This window comes from Alosa alosa, chromosome 4, assembly GCF_017589495.1.
Source record: "Alosa alosa isolate M-15738 ecotype Scorff River chromosome 4, AALO_Geno_1.1, whole genome shotgun sequence".
NCBI lineage: Eukaryota > Metazoa > Chordata > Actinopteri > Clupeiformes > Clupeidae > Alosa > Alosa alosa.
This window is the reverse complement of record NC_063192.1, coordinates 25,576,585-25,601,648: the sequence shown is the minus strand read 5'-3', so window position 1 is coordinate 25,601,648 and position 25,064 is coordinate 25,576,585. Positions and strand designations below refer to the sequence as shown.

General features: G+C 41.1%; 1 protein-coding gene across 1 annotated transcript in view; it reads left to right on the top strand.

The window, feature by feature from the left end:
- The window catches only part of b4galnt1a (beta-1,4-N-acetyl-galactosaminyl transferase 1a), a 51,320-nt gene extending 29,108 nt beyond the window's left edge, over nt 1-22,212 (top strand). The window contains exons 7-11 of the mRNA XM_048241398.1: nt 9,941-10,033; nt 10,146-10,333; nt 10,921-11,061; nt 14,559-14,796; nt 18,009-22,212. Of these exons, the coding sequence (XP_048097355.1) occupies nt 9,941-10,033; nt 10,146-10,333; nt 10,921-11,061; nt 14,559-14,796; nt 18,009-18,223 (875 nt within the window). The 3' untranslated portion in view covers nt 18,224-22,212. The remainder of the gene's footprint in view (nt 1-9,940; nt 10,034-10,145; nt 10,334-10,920; nt 11,062-14,558; nt 14,797-18,008) is intronic.
- Nucleotides 22,213-25,064: the final 2,852 nt, after the last annotated feature.

The following is a 25,064-nucleotide window of genomic DNA, read 5'->3' as shown; positions in this document are numbered from 1 at the left end:
GGCCAAAGAGGGCGTAGAATGCGTTTCTTCTTCAACGCCACCCCAAAACACTCTTGCACAGGCAGCATACCACACACTGTGGGACACTCACAAGTGGGACACTCACAAAGAGCAGACAATGTCAGACTTATTGAGTAGCTAAGCCTAATATGTTCACACATCATGCAACAAAAAAATATGACATTGGTGTAACAATTTAATAATCTAATAAAATAATTATTTATGCATTTAGCATTATTTATGTCTGTGTGTGTCATAGGCATACCAAGAGATGGTTTATCCAGTTATATGCAGATGTAAATGTTTTTCTATTTATGACTTTAAGCCAATGTAGGTCTGAAGTTCATAAGACATTCGTAAGCAGGACTTTACAAACTAGTTTGAAACTACTTACACGCTACTAACTATATTGCCTTTTTTGTACCTGTGACAGCAGCATTTCTATTTTATTCTATTCAATCTGCAAAAACAATTCAATCTTTTATGGAGGAATTCAACATATCTGATCCTTGCCGTTTTCTATATCCGAACAGTAAACAATACTCTTTTGTCCATCAAACATTCACACGTATTGATTATTTTTAAATAAATAACAATTTATTACGTTCTGTTGAGTCTGTAACATATAATCCCATAGTAATATCCGACCACGCGCCGATCTCCTTGACAATAGGTTTTGACGGACTTAATTCAACACGCCCACCTTGGCGCTTCAAAACTCGCCTGCTATCTAGTGATGACTTTGTCCAATCCATCTCCAATCAGATCAACACCTTTATAGAGATTAATAAAACTCCTGATATATCTGCATCAACTCTATGGAAGGCATTGAAAGTGCATCTCAGAGGAAGCATTATTTCATACACTGCGTTTGAAAGGAAGACAAGGGAGGCAGAATTGTCTAGGCTGATGCAGAAAATTGGTCAACTTGACAATATGCAACCAACCCCTTCCCTGATCTATAAGAAGATCTAAGAACGCCTTGTCCTTCAAGCAAACTTTAATATTTGTTCTATGCAGAAAAGGGAAGAACTGCTGTTTAGATCTAGATACAAGTATTATGAACAGAAGGGAGAAGGCAGGCCGTCTGCTTGCACACCAACTCAAACAGGAATCCTCATCTCACCAGATCCTTCAAAGTAGAACCCCTGTGGGCATAACAACAGATCCAAAACAAATTAATGATCACTTTTTTTGATCACTTTTTAATGATTTTGATTCAATAGACATCCCAATAGCGGATGAGGAGGCTGCTAGCAGATTGGATCAGCCACTGTCTGTGGAAGAACTTGGGACTGCTATGGCCACAATGCACTGTGGAAAGTGTCCAGTACCTGATGGCTACCCCATAGAGTTTTACAGATTTTTTTTCCACTATTGGCTCCCCTACTGGTCGATATGTACTGTATAATGAATAATATACAAAGCATACCCTTCCATCAACTCTCACTCAAACCACCAACTCTTAAGAAGAACAAAGACCCTTTGGACTGTACTTCTTATCACCCTATTAGTTTATTGAATGTGGATTTAAAGTTACTTTCTAAATTATTAGCACTCCCCTTAGACCCTAATACTGCTGACCATCATATCTATATTTATTAGAAATAGGTATTCATTCTACAGCCTAAGACATCTTTATAATATAATCTATAACCAACCCTTATCTAGTACTCCTGAAGCCTTGATCTCCCTTGCGGACAAAGCATTCGATCGGGTGGAATGGGCATACCTCTTTTACACAATGCAGCAATTTGGCCTTGGACATAAATTTATCACATGGGCCCAACTATTATATTCTGCCCCTAAGGGTTCAGTCAGGACTAATAACAACTTCTCTGAATATTTCTGCTTACACCGCTCCACTCGACAGGGATGCCATTTGAGCCCTCTTCTATTTGCTATAGTAATTGAGCCACTGGCTGTTCTTCTTAGATCCAATCGGAGAATTTCAGGCGTATTTAGATCAGGTATAGAACACAAGGTGTCGCTTTATGCGGACGATCTTTTGCTCTATGTATCAAACCTGTCTACATCTATACCTGCAGAACTTCAATCTCTTACAACATTTGGCTCTATATCAGGCTACAAATTAAACTTCAGCAAAAGTGAGTTAAATGCTGCAGCCAGAGCATACCCTACCCATTTTTTCCCATTACAGATAGCAAACCACAGATTTACCTACCTAGGAGTACAGATCACAGACAAGTTCCATGATTTATACAAATTCAATTTTGCCAGTCTGCTGTCCCGCGTACAGAAAGACTTTGAACGGTGGTCTTTACTGCCCCAATTCTGTCAAAATGAACACCCTTCCTAAATTCTCCTACTACCTTTTTCAGAGTATTCCCATTTTCCTTCCACAAACATTTTTCCACAAGACTGAGTCTAGTCACAGAGTTTATCTGGAATAGGAAGACACCTAGAATTCGCAAATCATTTCTCCAAAGGCCCAACAAACTTGGGGGAATGACATTACCAAATTTTCAATATTATTATTGGGCAGCCAATATTAGAGCCTTACATTATTGGCTGCATTCAGACACACTCAGTCCACCCCCTACATGGTTGCAGATGGAAGCCTTGTCCTGTAAACCCATAACTTTGAAGGCCTTAATGTACTCCCCCGTTGGATTCTCTCTGTCCCCATGCTAAAAATGTATGTGTTAAAACATCATTGAGAATATGGAACCAATTTAGAAAATTTCAACTTAAAAACTCTTTCCACCCTTTCTCCTCTTACTACAAACTACTTTTAAGTCACGATTGGATTTGATTTTCAATCTTTTTTTTAATATTACTATTTATGCATTCCTTATATGTTATATGTTATGGCCTTTTCTTTTTATTTTGAAACCGCTTTTTATTTTGAAACCGCTTTTTATTTTGAAACCGCTTTTTATTTTGAAACCGCTTTTTATTTTGAAACCGCTTTTTATTTTGAAACCGCTTTTTATTTTGAAACCGCTTTTTATTTTGAAACCGCTTTTTATTTTGAAACCGCTTTTTATTTTGAAACCGCTTTTTATTTTGAAACCGCTTTTTATTTTGAAACCGCTTTTTATTTTGAAACCGCTTTTTATTTTGAAACCGCTTTTTATTTTGAAACCGCTTTTTATTTTGAAACCGCTTTTTATTTTGAAACCGCTTTTTATTTTGAAACCGCTTTTTATTTTGAAACCGCTTTTTATTTTGAAACCGCTTTTTATTTTGAAACCGCTTTTTATTTTGAAACCGCTTTTTATTTTGAAACCGCTTTTTATTTTGAAACCGCTTTTTATTTTGAAACCGCTTTTTATTTTGAAACCGCTTTTTATTTTGAAACCGCTTTTTATTTTGAACCTTTTCTGTTTCGGGCTTTTTATTTTGAAACCGCTTTTTATTTTGAAACCGTTCCAACCGCAAGGTTGTAAACAGAACTAACATTAGGCTAAAACAGAGACGTGAACATAGTGAAATGAAACAACAAGGAATGATAATTTGATTGTTTCAGCACACTCTGAAGAGACCCAAGGTTAGTGTTCATGGAATATGTACTTATCAATGTGCATTTTAAGCCTTAAAATAACTTTGGACTGTAACTAGATCACCTTTTCACTTGCTAAGTTGAGTAGAGTAGGTTGAGTTAGTTTTAATTGACGTGAATGAATAAAAACTTCCACACCGGTGATTTCAAAGTAGCAAGATGGGCTTTGATTTCGGTAGGTTGATGTGTATATTTTAACTGGCTGCAGCCTAAAATTAGAGGAGTGTTGACGCTACAGTTCAGCACGTGCGTGTGTGTTTGTGCGTCTTGGCATACATGCTGGACGTGACATTGTAGAACCTTTGACCATGGCATTGTTCTGTTCATGGCACTGGTCAAGTGCCATGGCAGAGAACTGGTTGCTGGTTTTGTGCACCACGAAACGGACCTGAATTCTGCTAGGACTGCTGGGTGTCTGTCCGCAAGAGTCATCATATCACGGATGTGTACAGGAAGCCATCTGCTGTAGTGTGTGTGATCCAGGGCGAACATCCAGGGCATGATCTGTGTCAGGGATTCAACGTACAGCTGGAAGTTGCCTTCACGAATGGCCTGATGTACCGCAGAACGAGAAGCTGCAATGACAGGGTCTTATGCCAGTAGTCAAATTGAACACTGGCCTTTGCTTGCTGAATGCACCACTCCTCAAAAAGATAGACTGATAGGTGGCATGACATCTTTATCATCAGATATGCACTCTTCATTGTACGCTTGTTGCAGGAGTGTATAGAGACTTGCAGCCGTGACCTGGTGTGCATGGCGGGTCTTGGTGACATGTTTGGCATGTATGAAGGAATTGGCTGTTCCAGAACTTGCAATGTCAGCCTGGACCAGGGCATTGGTCCAGCCACTGCCTTCTAGCCAGTCTCCCAGCAACTTCAACATGGCCATTTCAATGTGTAGACCACCAAACATGATCACAAAGTGATCTTCTCCATAAGTGTCTGGACAGGCCCACTGTATTTGTTTAGCGAGAGCATACAGTGGCATACAGTGGTTGGTCAGCAGCAAGGACAGGAATCTGACCAGGGTTCACATGTTGAACTGCTCTTTTGATGATTTCCATAGAGTGCCGAATCATTGCTACTGAATGTGCATGGTCAAGAAAGAGAGGCAATAATGCGTTGATTGCTGCGGGAGGGATGAGAGCTTGGTGAACATCAGCGTGGTAGGCAGACCATGATATCATGCCATCAATGGTAGATGTTTCAACAGCTGTCTTGACTTTTCTGAGCCATGCATGCTCATCCTCTGTGGCGGCTGTAGAAACCAGGAGGGTGGAAGGTCTCACAGGACCTTGTACAGGTGGCACACTGAATTCCTTTGTCCGGAGGGTAGCTGGTGGCACGACTGTGTAGGCTGTTGGCAGAGGTGTCACTGACTTGGTGGAAGAGCCATTTTGACTAATCACTAGCACACCGCGATCAGTTCCGCTTTGTGTGTGTGACGGATGCTGCATAAGTGAGATGCCGGTGCCGAGGAAGGAATCTTTGGCTGTTGCAGAACTTGGATTATGGTCTATGTTGTCCACAGCTCCTGTTGTAAACAGTCCATGGCGCAACTTTGTTGGGCAATATTCTCCATCCTAAATTGCTGGCAGACACCATTGGCAATGTCTGATGTGATTTGCAGCAGCCTGTCATAGGAAACACACAATCCCAGATTGAACAGTGTGTCAATTAGCCCCCTACTTCGTGTAACTGCATGGATCTTGAGGGATATAGATATAGAGGGAGTGGAGTTTCTCGGGTGTGCCTTGTATGTGCTGAGCTTGGTGAATCCATATTCCGTGCCTGCTTCTTACTGTTAAAGACTATCAATTGGGAGATTGTTAGGGCAGGTTTTGTGGTGGACTGATGCTCAATGTTTGTACCATCAAGTACCATGTTGATGAAGGCCAAGAGAGATGGTGGCACAGCCCTCTGCTGGCAGTTTTCTTTGAATGACCCGTCAAAAGAGAAAGATGAATTAAGGATCTCTTTGCGCACTACTTTTGCTGCTCGCATTAAGTGCATGGCATTACTGTCAGTTTGACAGGCTATCATGAGAGCTGGTCCAATGTCCTTCTCAATACTCAGGAGTGTGTCTCTTCCGCGTGAATGTGCCCTCAGATGTGGAAGCTCAGAAAGCAGTCGTTCTTTCAGTCTGGTGGTGTGAATCCGTTCACCTACAGTAAGACCAAGTTGTTCCAGCCTGGTCTTGTACAACTGAGCGATGTGTGTCAATTTGAAGACAGGGGCACTGTTCTCATCACTGTTCATGTCTTCCAGATATGCCACTAACTGTGCAAAGGCTATGCCATGTAGACAAGAATCATCTCCATCATTTCGTTTAGATGCAGCCTGCCTACAGACAGTGGTGATGGTACTTGGCCTCAATGGAAATCATGTCACCCTCTGCAAGCTTGACCAACAGAGCAGTGTCCTCAAGCTCAAGGGCACACTTCCTCACATTTCTGGCAATGTTGTAGGTTGATGCATTATGGAAACCTGAAGAACCTGCAGCAGGCTCATTGCAAAAGAAGCAAGTAGGTTCTGTGGACGGTGAATGGCTGTGGGCAGATCGCGTGTGTACAGACGAGGTATTTTGTTGTTGTGCTGTAGTTACTTTCCCCTGAATTAGCTCATCAAATGCTTTTTTGTTGAGTTTTAGCCGACATCTCTTGTGCCACTTAGCCTTGTGTCTTTTCAAAGTGGATTCCATGCCATCTCCATCATCTAATTGCTCCAGGTTGAGGTCCATTGGCATGTGCTGAAGGGTACGGAACTGGAGAAGGTCTTCTGCCAGGGATACATAGCCACTATCAACAGAGTGTTTTCTTTTGTTTCTAAATGGACACTGTAAAGGTTCATCTGTGACTACTTGACAGAGGACACAAATGTCCCAGTTAGTGCTAGGGGGTGGCTTGGATTGCTTGGATGAAGAGGGCTGGGTAGGGTCCATCAAGCTGTGACGCTTTGACATGGTTGTGATCAAAATCACCAGCAAAACATGGGAATCTGAAAGGATAACAATTTAACATTGGATTAAACATTGCTCAAGTATTTATAATAGTACAAATGTGCCTTGTCCTATACCTGAATGGATTATTGGCATTTATTAACATTAATGACCTAATACAACTATGAATTAATAGTACCACATTAAAACCCATGAATTATGCTTGTAAACTGGGATAAATCATAACAGCATTATCTATCAAAACCGTCAGTCACAGTAATTCTCTTTCAGTACTATGATTATTACAATGAAACTTTATTTAACATGATAATTAAGTAGTAATTAAAGACACAGCCTTATATTAACATGATAGCTACAAATGTGTTCAAGCCCGGTTGACCGGCTATTTTACTAGGCTACTCTGTTATAAACATTACCTATTTCAGCCATAACAAATTTCACATTACCAAGCTGACAAATCTACAATATACTCTGTTCAATCATTAAACTAGCTTCAGCTCACATAAATGTTCCAGACTGTCTTCTAGTTTTGCTAGGATAATTATTTTGATCAATGTCCATGATTTTTACCTCAAAAGCTAGCTAGCTAGCTAGCTACCTAACTACCAAGGAAAACTCCTTCCTGGCTATGGTTAAATTAATTTGCAATATGAATAATATTATGTAATTATGTAATAATATTGTTTGTTCATAGTCAATCTGTAATCTGTCAATCTTGAAGTGCTCTCTACATTGTGCGTACTGTGGCCTTTCATGTTGCCTAGCAACAACTCTCTAAAGCAGGGGTCAGCGGTGGTATTGCAGGTGGTCTGTGAAAATGGTCTAGGGGGGTCACCTGTGGATAATTCTGTGCTGTGAAGGAATGAAATTAGCCACACATCTCATTGAATAACAGCTAATAACTGAATAATACAGAGACAACAAAGAAATTAATTGGTACATAAAAAATGAATATTTTGATGTTTTTTTTTACCTTGACCTTTACATAAATGCATTTTCTTGAATTCTGGTGGTTTCAAAGGTATCAGATACAGAATGGGCACCCAAAAGTTAGTGAGAAATGACACCTTAAGTGTTTTTCTACTGTGTTTGGTTCCAACGTAAGACACTTTTGAATATTATTGGCGGACATCTTGGATTTGACCTCTCCCGGGCCTCAGAGGTCAAATTTGACTTCCCTCCAAATCTGAAAATAAACCTCATGGTATAACCTAACTATGGTAGAAGTTTCATGTTTCTTTCAAAAAGTGCACAATTCCCTTTGATTTGAAGGCTTAACCGCTGTACTATTGGGGGTGTGGCTGCATCGTCGTTTCTACTTTTAAGTTCGAGATTGAGATGTAATTTCGATCGATTTCTATATAAAATCGAAATCGTGACACCATTACTACAAACCCTGTTTTTCCACCCTCCCTTATCGACGGAGCATGGTCGGCATAGATTTGAACAAAAAAAAATTTACAGGCCTGAGACAGTGCAACAACAACCTTGTCTGATTTGACACAGAATGACCCAGGGGGTAAAAAGTGCAGTGTGCAAGTGCAGTATGGCAAGTCCATGTAATGTAATTGAAAGAGTTATGTGTGCTCAGGATGGCTTGAGGAAAGAAACTCCTCCTCAGTCTTTCCATTTTAGCAATGTAGGAATAGAAGTCTGCTTTACCTCAGTTTAAACAGTCCATGATCAGGGTGTGAAATGTCCTTTAAAAAAATGTTGGGCCTCTGTCCGTTCTCCTCTGGTATTGATGTCCTGCAGGGAAGGGTGAGGTGGTCTGATCGTACCTTCGGCGGTAAAAGTCAAGTGTCTGTAAAAGAGAAAGAAAGCATATACAATTGGCCCTGTCCATGAATATAATTAATACAAACTACTTATCTTGTGTGACAAATAAAAGCAAACCCACAATAGCAGCCTAGTCAGATGCAATAGTTAGAAGTAATGAAGATTTCTAAAGTTTGGGCTCACTTAGAAATGTCCGGTGCTTTTCTTTTGATAGAAAAGACATTTCATAGTGACCCTACACTTCTGATCAGTAGTATATCTGCGTGATGTCATACCAAATCACAACACCGTATGCAGCAGTTCCAGCCTTCGTGTGTACACCACCTTTCTGATGTCTAACATAGATCATCCCCCATCTCACCTGCAACAGCAGCCTTTGGCTCCACACTGAGACTGTTGGATGGCACCTACAAAAATAAAACAGCAATTGTCACACACCTTGTCATTGTTGAGTAAGATAAAAAGTGAAGCATTGAAAAATAAGTAAATTAAGTCATTCAGGTGTACAAACAGATATGGTACAAATAAATACATTCAAAGCACACTAACACGTATGCCACATTGAGGGAAGCAGCCATGGCTTCTAGACATCATCAATTAGCAGGTAGTGCAATCAGGATAGACCGACTTTGCCCGGGATGGAACCCACTACACAATCATAACACCATAACAACAGACACATGAAAAGAGGAGATACTGTAAACTAAACACAGTTACAGACACGAATACTGGTTTTGTCCAAATCTATATGAATACTGGTCCAAGGTCTTTGAAATCCTATCTGATGCCTTGGAAGTGACAATTTCTCCCTCTTCTTACTGCTTTGCTTGGTGTTCTTCCCCCTACAGTATCCCTCTTTTCATACAAGACTGACTTTGTAGCAATCATCACACTTGTAGCAAGACATTTAATCTTGCTGAGGTGGAAGTCCTCAAATGCCCCCTCATTCAGTTCCTTGATTAAAGATATCCTTTCTTTTATGAAGTTAGAAAAAATAGTACATACCATCAAGGGCTCTACCCGCAGGTTCTATAAAACATGGGGTTGTCTTTCTAATTACATAGACAATTTGAGCCTTCCTTCTGTGACAGACTAGAGCTGGGTACACTGTTTACTCAAATAGACAACAGACAAACCACTGTAGTCACATTTCTCTGTAGAATGCAGGTATTTGTATGTTTTTTGTTTCTTTGTTTTTTTATTTTCTTTCCTTGTTTTTTTATTATTGTTCTTACTTTAATTGTGTATTCAGTAATTGTGTTTTCTTTTATATGGTAGATATCTCCAGACAGCATATGTCATGCACACTATATGTATGGGTGGGTGGGTGGGGGGTTTTGTGTGTCGTTGTTTTCATATAACAATGTGTGGTATCATTTCTTAATTCAATCTCTTGAATAATTTTTTTTTTCTGTGTTGTGCCCTAAACATATACCGCATATCAGCATTATGTGTGTTTGTATTTGTACCTGAAAAAACAATTAACAAACTAAAGGGGGAAAAATCCCTGAGTGGTCAGTTAAAGGAGCAGACATCTTCTGACATCATTCTGCATCCTGTTTCTGTAAAATTAGCCTGGAATACATTCATTCTTTGTGTGAATCGCTGAAACACACACCTCAAACAATGGAAACGCAATTCTTACACTGTTTATTTTTCTTTTTTGTATTCCAGTGCAGTTTGCGACTGATGGACACCAGTCTGTCTTCACTATTAAGGTCCGTCATGGTGTCACCCCTAAGCTCTATAACCCAGGCCCTAAAGGAGGTAAGAGAACAAGTCTTGGAGTCCTGTTATAGCAGACACTCATTCTAAATGTGTTCCCATGGCAAGCACTTCCTCACATGAATTCAATCCATTTAATCTCTCAATTTTTCAGAATACAACATGAGTGCCCTTGTCACCATAGCGACAAAGACATTTTTGCGTTATGACAAACTTCAGGATTTGATTGACAGCATACGGCAGTTCTACCCGACTATCACCATTGTGATTGCTGATGACAATGAGCATCCCAAGCCAGTGACTGGTCCCTACATTGAGCATTACATAATGCCATTTGGAAAGGTCAGAAATGTTCATTTATTTAAGTAATTTAGAACATGAAGATTATGCCCAATGTATGCCCAATGAAGGGGCGGAATATGTGCAAACAAATGCCATACTGGAGTTACAACTAACTCCATACATTTCAATAGGGGACTCTTTGAATACCGTGTCTCCTCATTACAATGTTTCTAGTATAACCCATTCTTCCTTTTCAAAGAGAAACATTAACTGTGAAGGGGAAGTAGGCTTAGTCAGTATGAACTGAAACTGACAAAAAATCTTTTGTTCACTCAAATTATGCGAGGCATATTGTAGACAGGAAGTGTATTGGAGAGTCATGCTGAAGTACGGCAAATTGAACAGTTATACATGTTTTCAGAGCACATTTTTACTCAGTATATTGTATGATATCATATGTGGTCATATTTTGTTATAATACTTTACACGTCTTCTGTTATCTTCTGTTCAGTTTGCCGAATTAGTCTTAGTTATGTCTTCAAAGGATTTACTTAAAAAATATATATATTCATATTCAGCAGTCTATTTTTCTGTATAAACATGTAGTCTTCCTGCGCTGTTGTTCATTGACTAATGTTCATTTGCAGGGATGGTTTGCTGGGCGTAACCTGGCGGTGTCTCAGGTCACCACCAAGTATGTGCTGTGGGTGGACGATGACTTCATCTTCACTGCCAACACCAAACTGGAGAAGCTGGTGGACATTCTGGAGAGCACCACCCTGGACCTGGTATGGGTGTCTTAACTTTCTACATTCTTTGCTATTCTGAATCTTTTGACATCAATTTTAATTGGTGTATGTGTATAGGTACAGGTGTTGGATAGTGCCCTTAAATAACAGGTGAGGTACAACCCCAATTCCAAAAAAGTTGTGTTAAATGTACATAAAAACAGAATTTGATCATCAGCAAATCTCATAAATCCATATTTAAAAAAGGACATAGACAAGATATCAAATGTAGAAAATTACAAATTTGACTATTTCATGTAAAACATAAGCACATTTTGAATTTGATGCCAGCAACACACATCTCAAAAAAGTTGGGACGGGGGCAACAAAAGGCTGGAAAATAATGATGAATGGTAAACAACAACAAAAGATTACATAAAGATACAACTGATTAAGTGAACTTGTGAACAAATGATTGGGTATGAAAAGAGCATCCCACAGAGGCAGAGTCTCTCAAAAGTAAAGATGTGAAGGTATTCATCACTCTGTGTAAACCTGTGTGGGCAAATCATAAAACAATATAAGAATAATGTTGTTGACATGAAGTTGCAAAGGATTTGGGGATTTTATCTACAGCATAGTTTCCCAACGTTGGGGTCGGGACCCCATGTGGGCCTGAAATTCAAGTGGGGTCAGCTGAGATATTGGGTAGCTTATCTTAGAATTGACCAGTACATTACATAAAATATGAAACCCCCTATGATATTCAAGTTAAGTAAATAATCGGATCATCATTACAATCTAGCTATGTAAAGATAAACTTAGACAGCCCGCATGCGATCATCATGGGTATGCTTGATCAACGTTCCAAACAAAGTAGCAAAACAACCAGAGGGGTATTTCACAGAACCTAGATAAGGGATTAAGCTGGGATTTTTTGGTTATCCTGGATGGATTTAGCCTTGACTCGGTTTCACAAAAAAGATGGCACATAAGTTACCATGGGGATTTATTCTCTGCACCTAGACTAGCCCCGACCAGGCTAACAGCCAAGCTAAATTAATTCTAAAGGTAATTATGTTGTCTTATTGGTTTAGCTAGCTGTCATTCAAATTAGATGAGATGCACTCTCTCTCACAACATGTAGTGAATGATTGGGGTCAAAGAATCTAGAAAAATCTTTAAAACAAGGGACAGGGCTGAAAAGAAAATATTGGAGAGCCATGGTCCTTTGGGCCTCAGATGGCACTGGATTAAAACCAGACCTTTTTCCTAAAAAAAATCATTGTATGAGCTCAGGAAAACTTCTGATAGCCATTGTCTATGAACACAGTTTAATGCTCCATTCACAAATGCTAGTGTAAACCCAGCATCTATGACAGTGGAGGTGCAACATCTGGCAGGGCACAATCAATTCTGAATGATGTGCACAGATTTTGAGCAACATATACTGCCATCCAGACAATTTTCAGGGAAGACCTTATAATATCTTAGATAAGATGATACACATCCTTCTCGTCTCTGTGTGTGCAGTAACTCAGTCTGAAGCACCCACCATTAGCATAACTTATCACCCGGAGAGAAGAAATACTCTTTTCTGATTGGCTGGTGGGGTGGCTATTAAATCTGAATAACGGGACCTTCAGTTAAAAAAAGTTCCATACCTTTGCTTACCGTTCCATATCAATGCTTATGAATGGTAACTATAACAACTATAGTAGGACGACGGTTGAGCCCAGAGCCCTTGGGTTTCAGTCCAAAAAGTTCAATTTTAGTCTCGTCTGCACTATGCAAAAACACATCTGGAATATTCTGCTACCATGTGGAAAAAGGTTTCATGGTCAGATGACACTAAGATTGAACTTTTATCTTGTTTTGCTAAAAAAAATATTTAAAAGCAAAAATATAACTTTTTCGGATTTTACTTTGCTTTATTTATTTTGAACTTTAATGCATAGTGCTGGCTGTGGACATGGCAAAATAGCATGCGTCCTCTTATATAAAACTGAAAAAACAAATCATAGCAAATGAGTTATTCATGTCCAGGACAGGAAAAGACACTGCTCAGCAATATTCACATTTATTAATTTAGCAGATACTGTTGTCCAAAATGACTTACATATATCAACTATATTACAAGGGATTACATTGTCCCCGGAGCAACTTGGGGTTAAGTGCCTTGCTCAAGGGCACATCGGTGGAAACTGAGAAATGAACACACAACATCCGGAGTCCATTTTAGTGCCCAGTCCCAACCCTGCAGTCTCTGCTCTCTCCTTGTCAGACCTAGCAGCTGTCCTGCTCTCACTAAGGCTGTCAGTGCTGGCTGAAGCCATGGCTGCCTGACCTCTTGATCACTATCCCCAGCTGCTACACAGCTGCCTGAAGGTTCTGCCGCCAGGCTTTCTGCCTGACTGGCCCCAACTACTCCCAACTGTCTTGTCTGTGTGCCTCACGTGGGCCCCTAGAATGCACCAAAAGCAGTAAGTATAGTATAGACCAAAGATTCTAGAACAGAGCTCTGTTCTAGAATCTTTGGTATAGACCCTTTCAACAATAAAAACAAAAACAATGCTTGAACGTTCTATTTGGGCCCCAATCTACTTCCTCTGCATTAAGATAACATATGGAATGTTGAAAAGGAAGTCTTGTGGGGCCAACTATGATGCTGATAATGGAACTCTCTTGAAAGGGTCCATAAGTATATATACTCTTTTGATCCCGTGAGGGAAATTTGGTCTCTGCATTTAACCCAATCCGTGAATTAGTGAAACACACTGCACACAGTGAACACACAGTGAGGTGAAGCACACACTAATCCCGGCGCAGTGAGCTGCCTGCAACAACAGCGGCGCTCGGGGAGCAGTGAGGGGTTAGGTGCCTTGCTCAAGGGCACTTCAGCATTCCATCCGCCTTCTAAGGATTCTGTCAAATATGATTGTGGGTGACACTCATCAGTTGAATTTTATAATGGACAATGAAAAATATATGCTCAGTTGCTTTTATCTGAAATTTGTAGTGTTAATATTATGTATAACAGATGACTTTTAATGGGATCAAAATCAAATGCATTGCCTGTGAATTAACAGGCTTTCTCAGCCAGTTTTGTAATTGTGGAGTAAACTTCTTGAGGTCAACTAGTCGTGTGTATTGTATTTGTGTTGAATGGCTCAGTGATGTCCTTTAAATTCCTTCCTGACATGTTTCCAGTCCTTCATTTGACAGGAAACCAGTGCTCGCTTCAGACTAAACAAAGCACATTCCACACTGCTGGCCTGTGGGAGTATGTTTATGAATGTCTTATTGTGTTTAATTACAGTGACCGTTTCTCTGCAGCATTGGCCTCTGTTGGGAGTTCCCCATAAACCCACAAGCTCTGCTGGAGCACAGATGTTTATGGCCTTCATCACACTACTGATATCCCAAGTCTTTTACTTCCTCATTACACAACCTCTCTCTCTTTCTCCCTCTCTGTCTCTCTCTCTCTTTTGTTCTTTCTCTCTATCTCTATCTCTCTCTGTCTCTCTCTCTGTTTCTCTCTCCTCATCCTTCCTTAGGTCGGGGGAGCAGTGAGAGAAGTGACGGGCTACAAGGCCTCTTACCGACAGACCTTCTCTCTGGATCAGGGTGGGGAGGAGGGGGACTGCCTGCACATACGCAGGGGCTTCCACCACCCCATCAAGGGCTACCCCAACTGTGTGGTGGCAGAGGGGGTGGTCAACTTCTTCCTGGCACGTACAGACAAGGTCCAGCAAGTGGGTTTCGACCCTCGACTGGCTCGGGTGGCTCATCTGGGTGAGTGGATGTTATCCTGTGACTCCAGTCAGGCCTTTGGTTGTAGCTGTTTATTTATTTATATTACACCAAATCCTAATTACATGTGATACGAGGGAGCATTAGCGGCAAAATCAGTTGTATTACATTGTTTTCAATTGGAATGTCCTAGCAGTATGCAACACGAAGCAGTGTCTGCAGTTTTGAGCAGATTTTTTGTCAGACCATCTCTATTTTCTTTCTGTTGCCTGTCTTCCTCTGCTGTTTTGAATGAGACATACAGAAGGGCATATTTAACGGATTCAGTGTGGACATAGTAGTCAATGCTTCGTGACATTAGCTCGCTTGGATGGAGTTATGATGTTACAGGGTAGTTCAGCCTATGCAAAATATAAGTTGTGTTGAATTAAGCAATATAGCACGAGTGAGAGTGGGGTTGGTCATGGATATTCCCACGGGTGTTGTTCGGCCGTAGCCACGAGGCCGGTGGCGCAGGCAACAACAGCCTTGGGAATATCCATGACCAATCCCACGATCACGGGTGCTATATTGCTTTTATACAACAATTCTACCACAAACTAAATAATCTGAAAACACCCCATTATTGTTTAAAAATGTTAATTTCGACATCGTTCTTACGCATCAAAAAAATAGTTCCCTTTTCAATAGACAGCGTCTTGGTTGCTAGGTAACCAACATTCCAGACCCCTCGTTACGAGTCTTTGTGGTTTACATGTCTTCTTGAAAGAAATGTTGAAATCACATTCATATCTAGGTTTGCTGCATGCATGTTACAAGGACACTGGGCCATGTCATGTAATGGACATGATACTGCAAAAAAACGGAAACATAGTCTACATTGCAGAACCACTCAACTTTATTAATGTATAGTGAATAAATGTTACACTACTGTGCACAGCCTGACGTGACGATGCTAGCACGTTAGCAGCGGTTAGCTAATTATGCTAACGTTAGTTATCTACAAGTCTCCTCCAAGTGACAATCATATTATACACAATGCTGGCAATGCTGAGAACAATTAGCATCCTCGTTTATCTTACTTACATTGAGTTGACTGTGTGGCTTAATCCACAGATGTGGTGAAGCACTGTTTCGTTATGGTTTGCTAAGGAGTAACCCATTGCTTGAAATAGTGGAGAGCTGGGTGTCAAATCTTCGCATTGTATCGCGGAGTGATTTATTATTAGCTGTGCTGAGTCTGAGTTGAAATGTCCAGGGATATTCCAACTCCTGGAACGTCTCTCGGCCAATCAGAAACAAATAAATAGTTCCACCCAATTGTTGTATAATTGTAGATAAATGACTGATAAGTATAATAATAATACATTTTATTTAAAGAACGCCTTTCAGGACACCCAAGGTCGCTTTACAGATAAAACAAATAGAAGGGAAAAAAAAAAATATATATATATATATATATATATATCAAAAAAGGAGAAAAATATATATAGTCTATTTAGCCATATCACAGTCCATAGGCTAGTCTGAAGAGATACGTTTTCAGTTCCTTTTTAAACTGGGCAGTGGATTCACACTGCCTGATGTTGTTTGGAAGTGAGTTCCATAGCTTTGGGGCTGTGTGGGAGAACGCTCTCTCTCCCATGGTGCTGAGGTTCATCTTGGGCACCTTGAGCAGACCAGCTGATGAGGATCGCAGTGAGCGGGAAGGGGTGTAGCTCTCTAAGAGGTCGGTTATATAATTGGGAGCAAGGTTATGTAGGGCCTTATATGTCAACAGTAAGATCTTAAACTGGACTCTCTGGGTAACTGGTAACCAGTGTAGCTGCAACAGTACAGGTGTTATGTGGCCTGTGGACTTTGTGCCTGTTACTATCCTGGCTGCAGAGTTCTGGATTATTTGTAGGTGGTGGAGTGATTTCTGTGGAATGCCAGAGAAGATGGAATTGCAGTAATCAATGCGGGATGTAACATAGGCGTTTACAAGTACTTCTGCACTCTGCTGACTGAGGGAGGGGCGCAGTCTTGCGATGTTGCGCAGATGGAAAAAGGCGCTGCGAGACACACTGTTAATATGGGCAGTGAATGAAAGTGTGCTGTCTAGTATAACACCAAGACTCTTCACCTTGGTGTAGCAGGCAATGTTGGAGCCATCTATAGATAGGGAGAGTCTGTTTTCCATCTTTGCCAGCGTTGTTTTTGAGGCAACAACAAGTAATTCAGTCTTGTTACTGTTCAGTTTCAGGTAGTTGTTAGTCATCCACAGATTTATATCATGCAGACAGGCAGTCATCGCAGCAGGAGGAAGGGAGGCAGTCGGTTTGGTGGACATATAAAGCTGGGTGTCATCAGCATAGCAGTGAAACTGAACACCATGTTGCCTCAGGATATTTCCCAGTGGGAGGAGGTAAATGATGAAGAGCAGGGGCCCCAGAACAGACCCCTGTGGCACTCCCTTTGTGACAGCAGCACTCTCCGACTTGTGGTCCAAAATCTGGACAAGCTGTGTCCTGCCAGAGAGATAGGAGGTGAACCATTGATGAACACTGCCCTGCACTCCAATGCTGGTAAGACGCTCCAGAAGCAGCTGATGGGATATGGTGTCAAAAGCTGCACTCAGGTCAAGGAGGATTAGGATGGAAATGAGTCCAGCATCAGCTGTGCAGAGGAGGTCATTTGTTACCTTCACCAAGGCAGTCTCTGTGCTGTGCTTTGGTCGAAATCCAGACTGAAATGGCTCAAACAGATCATATATATATATATATAGTATAGTATAGTATATATACTTTTTTGATCCCGTGAGGGAAATTTGGTCTCTGCATTTAACCCAACTGGTGAATTAGTGAAACACAAACAGCACACAGTGAACACACGATCACGAGTGCTATATTGCTTTTATACAACAATTCTACCACAAACTAAATAATCTGAAAACACCCCATTATTGTTTAAAAATGTTAATATCGTTCTTACGGTGAACACACAGCGAGGTGAAGCACACACTAATCCCGGCAAGAGTGAGCTGCCTGTTTAACGGGCGGGCGCCGAGGAGCAGTGAGGGGTTAGGTGCCTTGCTCAAGGGCACTTCAACCGCGGCCCACTGGTCGGGGCTCAAACCGGCAACCCTCCGGTTACAAGTCCAGAGTGCTAACCAGTGGGCCACAACTGCCCAAATAATTATGATAATTAGTTAATGATGCTAAATGTGTTTCTGTCAGATTTCTAATAAGCCTCCCGGCTCTTGTCTCTTTCAGAATTCTTTATTGATGGCCTTGGGATTCTTCATGTGGCCTCCTGCGATGACGTGATCGTGAACCACGCCTCCAAGATCAAACTCCCGTGGGGACAGTCCGAGAGTGACAAGGCCTACTACAAGTTCCGCTATCCGTCCTCTTCCTCGGACACTGTCCAGACCAGGAGCGAGCTGTTCTATTTCAAGAACCGCTTCCAGTGTCTCACCCACAACTGACCTCCTGTGCCCTCCCGTTCTGTTGCCCCTCCCCCCCCCCCACCTCTCTGCCGTGAGCTGGCCCACACCCACCCTGTGCCTGTGTTGCCAAAGACGTCCATCACAGTATGTCCTGGGGAGGGTGGGGAGCCCTGGGGATTTTTAAAAGGGAAAAAAAGACCATTCTAGTGTTCTAGGAGCCTACAGACAATCTACAGCCGTGTTGAATTAGTCATCGAAGGCCCACATCTTGACCTTAGTGCAGGTCTCACTAACTTGAGAGACAGTGGTGGCACGAGAAAAGACGCTTGAGTGGCGTGCCTCTATGCCTGGGCATACCATGCCCCCTCCTACAGCTTTTGTTTTGTGGTGGTGTGTCCGTGGACAGCTGTGCAGTCCAGGGAGACACCATTCCCACTGGGCAACTCAGCCATGACGGCAAGCCCACCCCTCCACAACCGTTACCTGGAGAGAATTGCTCACGTCACACTCCAACTCACACCCATTGCGCCAGTGACCATATCGCCCTTCAGCCATGACAAACACCCCTGGGGTTTGTCAATTTGGTCACCAAAGCTATTAGTCACTGTATTTGCTCCATGACTGGACGATGCACATAACCTTTGATGATGGGAAACTCTTAACTAAGAAAAGAGGCGTGCTGACCACTCTCCACCCCTGTCCTTTCCCCCTCGTCCCCCCTCCCCCTTCATGTTCCCTCCCTAGCTTCCATTTATTACTTGGAACGTTCCTGTTTGATTGACGCATTGATCGGATGACAGATTGAAGGACTGATTGATGTTGCATGACCTGCCTGTGAATGTGATGGAGAGCCTGACCCCTCATGTCTGTCCATGTGATACCGCTGCACTGCCTCCAACCAAGATTCCAGTGACCAAAGTGTCTTTGTACACCCATATTAGAACCGAAGGAGAACGATAGTAGCATCGACGCACTTTTTAGTCTTAAAAATAATGGGTTATTTTTTGTTCTAGGGTCAACTTGACTGGGGCATATAATATGGAGTAGTTATTTATTTATTTTTGATTCGCCATGAACGTATTTTAAATGGAGGTAATAGTTGTCTCATGACGGAATAGCCTTGGCTCAAAATGTGACCAAAATGTCAGAGTATGTAGTGTGAAATTGATTTTACTTTGAGTTCATAGCAAACATCTGTGTAATTTGACTAGCGACAAATTGCAAGAAATTGAAAGCATAAAGGCATGACTTCAATTCTTAAGTAGTCACAATCACCTCCAAATTTAGTGTTTAACTGCAGTGCCATGACAAAAGTTTATTTTTGTCCATGACCCCATAGCAGGTGCTTCCGGTTTCATTTCCTCATTTCAGAGGACCGTGAGGCATGTTTTTAGCACTTCAGTATTGTATAGCACTTCAGTATAGTGGAAACTGCTTTCAATTTGTTCAGGATTTCTTTCTTGGTTGTGCAGTAAGATGAGCTCTGTCATATATCCATGTCTTGATGTTCGCCTTAACTTTCGCATTTACTCCAGTGTACGTCTTTCTCTCTCTCTCTCTCTCTCTCTCTCTCTCTCTCTTTCTCTCTCTCTCTCCCCTCTCTGACTAAACTAGTATTTACATGCCTCACTTGCAGTTAACATCTTCACCACAAGATGGCAGTCACACACCAGGACTAAATGGCCACATACCACTTCACAGCTTTCCATCACATCTCTCCTGATTCAGTGGGACTGAATTGGGATGATGGGGTAACAAATGTTGGTCATGGTGGTGTTGTTGAATATACGACACAGACTCCTGTGTAAAAATGTCGAGATGTGACTGACATGCAGGTGTGGAGGTCTCAGGCCAGGTGCCAGTGATGGAGTAGATGTGAGCTTAACGGGCGACAGACTGATTGCTTTTCGGCAAGGCTGCATCCATCCTAATGAAAAGGGACCTGTAATGTTTTTTTTGTCTTACTCTTGATTTTTAATTTCAGTCATTTTGACAAAGACCTTTCTAGAGAGATGTGTAAATCTTTGTACCTTGTCTTTGCGGCAATCTGCACTCCAGAACTGTACATAAAAGACAAGGTCTTTGACTTTACTGCAAATAGTATTGTTGTTTTCAATACTGTTGAAACAAACTGTTTTCATTAATATTTCATTATGGATCAACACAATTGGGAAATCGTGGTGATTTTTTAAACTATATATATAAACTGGTAAACTGAATTTATATTTGGAATTTACCAAGTGCCTATGCAGGAAAGTGCAACAACTGTTACTTTGGCTTGTGTGGAATTCATAGTCTGCATAGAGATGACTCTTTTTTGCAATAGTAGACTATTTTCTATTTTGATTTATTGCGTTAATTCTCATTGTTGTTGTTGATGTTGTACATATCAGACCTATATGTACCCGTATGCCCAGTGTCAAACACTCCCTTGTATCATTTTGGCAGTGTGTGCTTCGGAGGCTTTTTGCATGGTTCACCTCTTCTATTCATGAAAAGTGTTTCTCTTGCACATGCTTTGTACTGTTTAACGGCTGCTTTTGAGTCTCTCGTTTGGCTGCTCTGTCACACATCAAACTTTGTGTTTTTGATTTTTTTTCATGAATAGGGTCCTGCCTTATATTCGCTTAAAAGAGGCGAATGTTGGCATGGCTTGACTCAGATGGTCCTTATAGGGATTAGGGAGGCGTTGGCTGCTTGCGTTCTAGGGCGAGAGACTGACTTGGGGAAGGATATCTGCAGGATGCTGTAGACTGAAGCGTTTGGCCGGTCTTGTGTACCACTCCCTAATTGGTATGGGCTACTTTTCACCATGCCAATTAGTAAAGCACTCCTTGAGCTTTAAAAGTGAATGCCCTGAGGAGGTAGTGTCTAGAGGTTTCTTTTGAAATACACACTGGATGATAAGGAGAACATATGGGTATCCAACATCAAGCAGGAAAATAATTAATTTGGGTGCTTGTTTTATGGCCTGCTTTTGAACTCAGAGTTGATTTTTATCAGGTCAAGGTAACGGTGGTGGTGGAACAGGAAGTGAAGGAGGAACAGCAGAGGGCAGTGTGTGTCAGCGTGACGCCATGTCTCCATCACTGCAGCGCAGGACCGACTCCACCGGTCACCTTCAGCTGCTTGCTGTCACTTTCACTCTCAAACAGAACACATGCTCGTGGTTTTTCTCAGCATGTGCTTCACCGTCAGTGTTTACACAGACTCTTCTCCTCACCTTGTTCTCCATGGCTTGAATTATTTCTGTTCACCAATCAAAGTGCTGCTGAGAACCGGGAAGAGACTTAAGCAGTGTAATCTATGACATGTATCCACAATGGCAAATTGGACATATTATTAGTAAGGATGAGAATATCCTCCTTGTCATCAAGGTGTATTTTAAATTAATCTGATGTTGATGTCTTTTGCAGGGATTATAACACTGTATTGTCACTCACTATGTATAGCTACTGTCTTTCTACATCTGACCAGAGCAATGTAAAATGTGTTTTTATTTCAAACTGTGTGTGTGGGGGTGCATTTGGGGTATTATGGTGGGGAATGGGGTATGAGGGAAGCGCCGCATGTATTACTTGCACTGAATTTTTAGGATGACCTTGAGCCATATGCACTGTGCTCTGGAAGCTTATTTTTAGTTAGTGATGCCAAATCTTTTTTTAAGAAATGCTGCATTGTCTGTGTCTTCATGATAACGGGGAAAAAAAAAAAAACCATAGACCTTGGCTATTGTAACGGAAGTGTTTTTAATTTTATTTCCCAAGTCACTGTCTCAGCCTGCTGAAAAAGCAAACCTTTAAGTGTGTGAAGATTGATGGACCTGAATCCAGTAGGAGTGGCTGGTGGCTATTGGAAACTGCTGCAGAAGTCTGTGAAGCGAGTTGTATCCTTTAACCTTGACCTAGAACCCTTCTGATGTGCATTCCATTCGTTTCGCAGGCTTCAGATGCCGGCAACAAGAAAAAAAAACAACAATGCACATGCACCCATTTATGTCTGATTAAAATAAAAAAAAGTTAAATTCAGTTCTTTGTCTGTGAGTCTTTCCAAGTTTTGCTTACATGAAAACTTATTATTTGTAAAATTTTTGATTTGATGATTTTAAATTATTTATCATTATTTACAGTAGTAGAGTTGAACTATTATTTTTGTGTCATAGGTAGCAATTGTGGCTTATGCTACTGTATCTAATGGTGTCGTTTGTTAATACACAAAATATGGACAAACATTAATATATAAAATAAACTACACCATTAGATGGTTATGTTATGGAATTTAGCAGACACTTTTGTCCAAAGACACTTACAGAATATGCACATTACAAAAGTTAACATTTACAGTAAAGTTTTTTTAAAAGTTACGTCTGCATTAAGAAAATTAGTAATAAAAACAAATGATTGTCATTATTATTATATTATTGTCAAAAACAATGATTGACATTATTGCTTTATCTCTTCATATGTAGGCATTTTATATTATATTAATTATGTTAATATTTTATTATTGTTATTTTTTTATTTGTAAAGCACTTTAACCCTGTTGACCTTCTGTCAATCCTGCTGTCAATCATCATCAGTTTTATGCACCTATAAGGAGGGCTTTGCCCTGTGTTGGCATGATGCCATCGTTGGATGCTCTTTCTCTCCTTATGATGAAGAGGTTTCTCTACTGCTTCAGTGAAGTCATCCAACAACATGCCCTTTGGATCCTGTCCCGTCTACTCTTTCGCAGTCTATCACACCTGCTGTTCTTCCAGCAGTCACGCATGTGTTTAATACTTCACTCAGTTCTGGAATAGTTCCTTTTTCTTTTAAACACTAGTCCAACTGATGTGAAAAACTACAGACCTGTCTCCCTTCTTCCTTTCTTGTCAAAGGTTTTGGAGAAAGTGGTCTTCAAGTAAGTCTGTGACATAACAACCTGCAGTCTGGTTTCAAAAGTGGCCATTCTATTTGGAATCTTCTGAACATAAGTGCAAAGTAGAACACTGTATCAGTTTGACCTGACTGCACCAGAGATAACATTGAGGGAGAGCACTTTATTAATCCCCAAGGGGGAAATTCTTTTGCTACCTGGCAACCACACACAACATACATCAGTAGGACAGTTTTACTTAAGACAGGGCACAGTACAACATTCACTACCACAACAAATAAATAGGTATGCACCAGACACAGGCACTGAAAGGACACAACAATCACAGCAATCTCAGCAACATAAATCACAACAGTAATAAGTCGACAGCTGTTGTTAAAAAGTCTGATTGCTGTAGGGACAAATGACCTCCTGTTGAGCATCTAGGAGGAGCCTTTGGCTCCTACCACTTTTGGTGAACATGCTGTACAAGGGAAGTTCGTTCCTTGACAGCACACTCCTCATCTTCCTCATCACCCTCTGTTTCTTCCTCATCACCCTCTGTTTTTTTGTCCACAACTTGGTTGGGATCCCAGGTGTTACATTCCCATTGTTGTTGTAGGATTTCCTCCACAGAACTTGGGCATGAACCAATGATGGAACCTGCTTTCCTTATCAGGTTTCCTTATCTGTTCCTGTCCTCAACTGTTAGGCTTCCACCCCAACATACAACAACATAAAAAAGAACACTTGCCAGAATCCCATGGTAAAACATGTTTAAGACAGGCCAATCATCGGTTTAATAATTGTTTGATATTGTTCATCCAGTGTTTCCTAATCTACAGCATTACAAAAAAAAAGACTAAAGAGGAGTCTATTTTAAACATCTTTAGACCAAATAGAAGCCTATAAGTGGAGAAGCTGCGTTTATCCATTATGCCCCCAAACAATGGAACACCCTGCCTCTGTACATCAAGCAGGCGAGTTCAGTAAATATTTTTAAAAAAGATCTGAAAACATACCTGTACAGGAAAGCTTTTAGTTAACTCATCTTATCCTGTAGACTACTTTTTTTCAGATTATTCTACATCTGCTACTTTTTGAGGGCTTAGCCAGCCAGAAGCAGATGGGCTCCCCTATTAAGTCAGGTTCTGCTCAAGGTTTCTTCCTGGAATATGGGAGTTTTTCCTTGCCACAGTTGCCATATGGCGTGCTTGTGGGGGGTAAGAGGGTTAAGGCTGCCAGTCTTATGACGTCATTTTCTATATTTTTGATATGTTGCTGAGTAGATCATAAACAGCAAAGAAAAGTGATTGATAATGACTGACTGACTATTATTGTGTTACATGCTTCAAATGTAAAGCACTTTGAGCTGCATTCTGTGTATGAAAGGTGCTATACAAATAAAGATTATTATTATTATTATTATTATTATTATTATTATTAATTGAAGATGGAGGTGAGAGGAGATTTGAGAGGAGAATGTGGTTGCTTCATGGAAGCCATGAGAGCCATCTTCAACATCATCCGAGAACGTCTCAGACCAAGTAGAACACGACAGAGGACCAAAAATGATAGGATCTGTCGCAACTCCGCCATGGCCCAGATCAAGTCGAAGAAATAGAGAAACTTGAAGAAACAACTGTCATCTGGGCTGTCAGGTTGATCCACTCAGCTAATGTTAAAACTGCTAACGTGGACACTGCTGAGAGAAGGGTGCAGGGAGATGGAGCTCCTGGAGAACCTAAGGAAAGACTGAAGACTTCTCTACAGGATTTTCAAGTGAGGCGCAAGCCACACTGGGTGCTCCAGAGAGGCTGGGTACAAAACAACATGTTTGTTGTTTAGGATGACCTAAACATGGAGGACACTCAGGCCAGACAGGATCTTCGGCCTACTGAACCAGCCAGTGAGAAGGTGAATATGGAGGATACTCTGGCTGAGGAGGATCTTCAGCCTGCTGAACCAGCAAGTAAGAATGCAAATAACATAGACTTCAAACTACAAATGCATGCCCACAGTT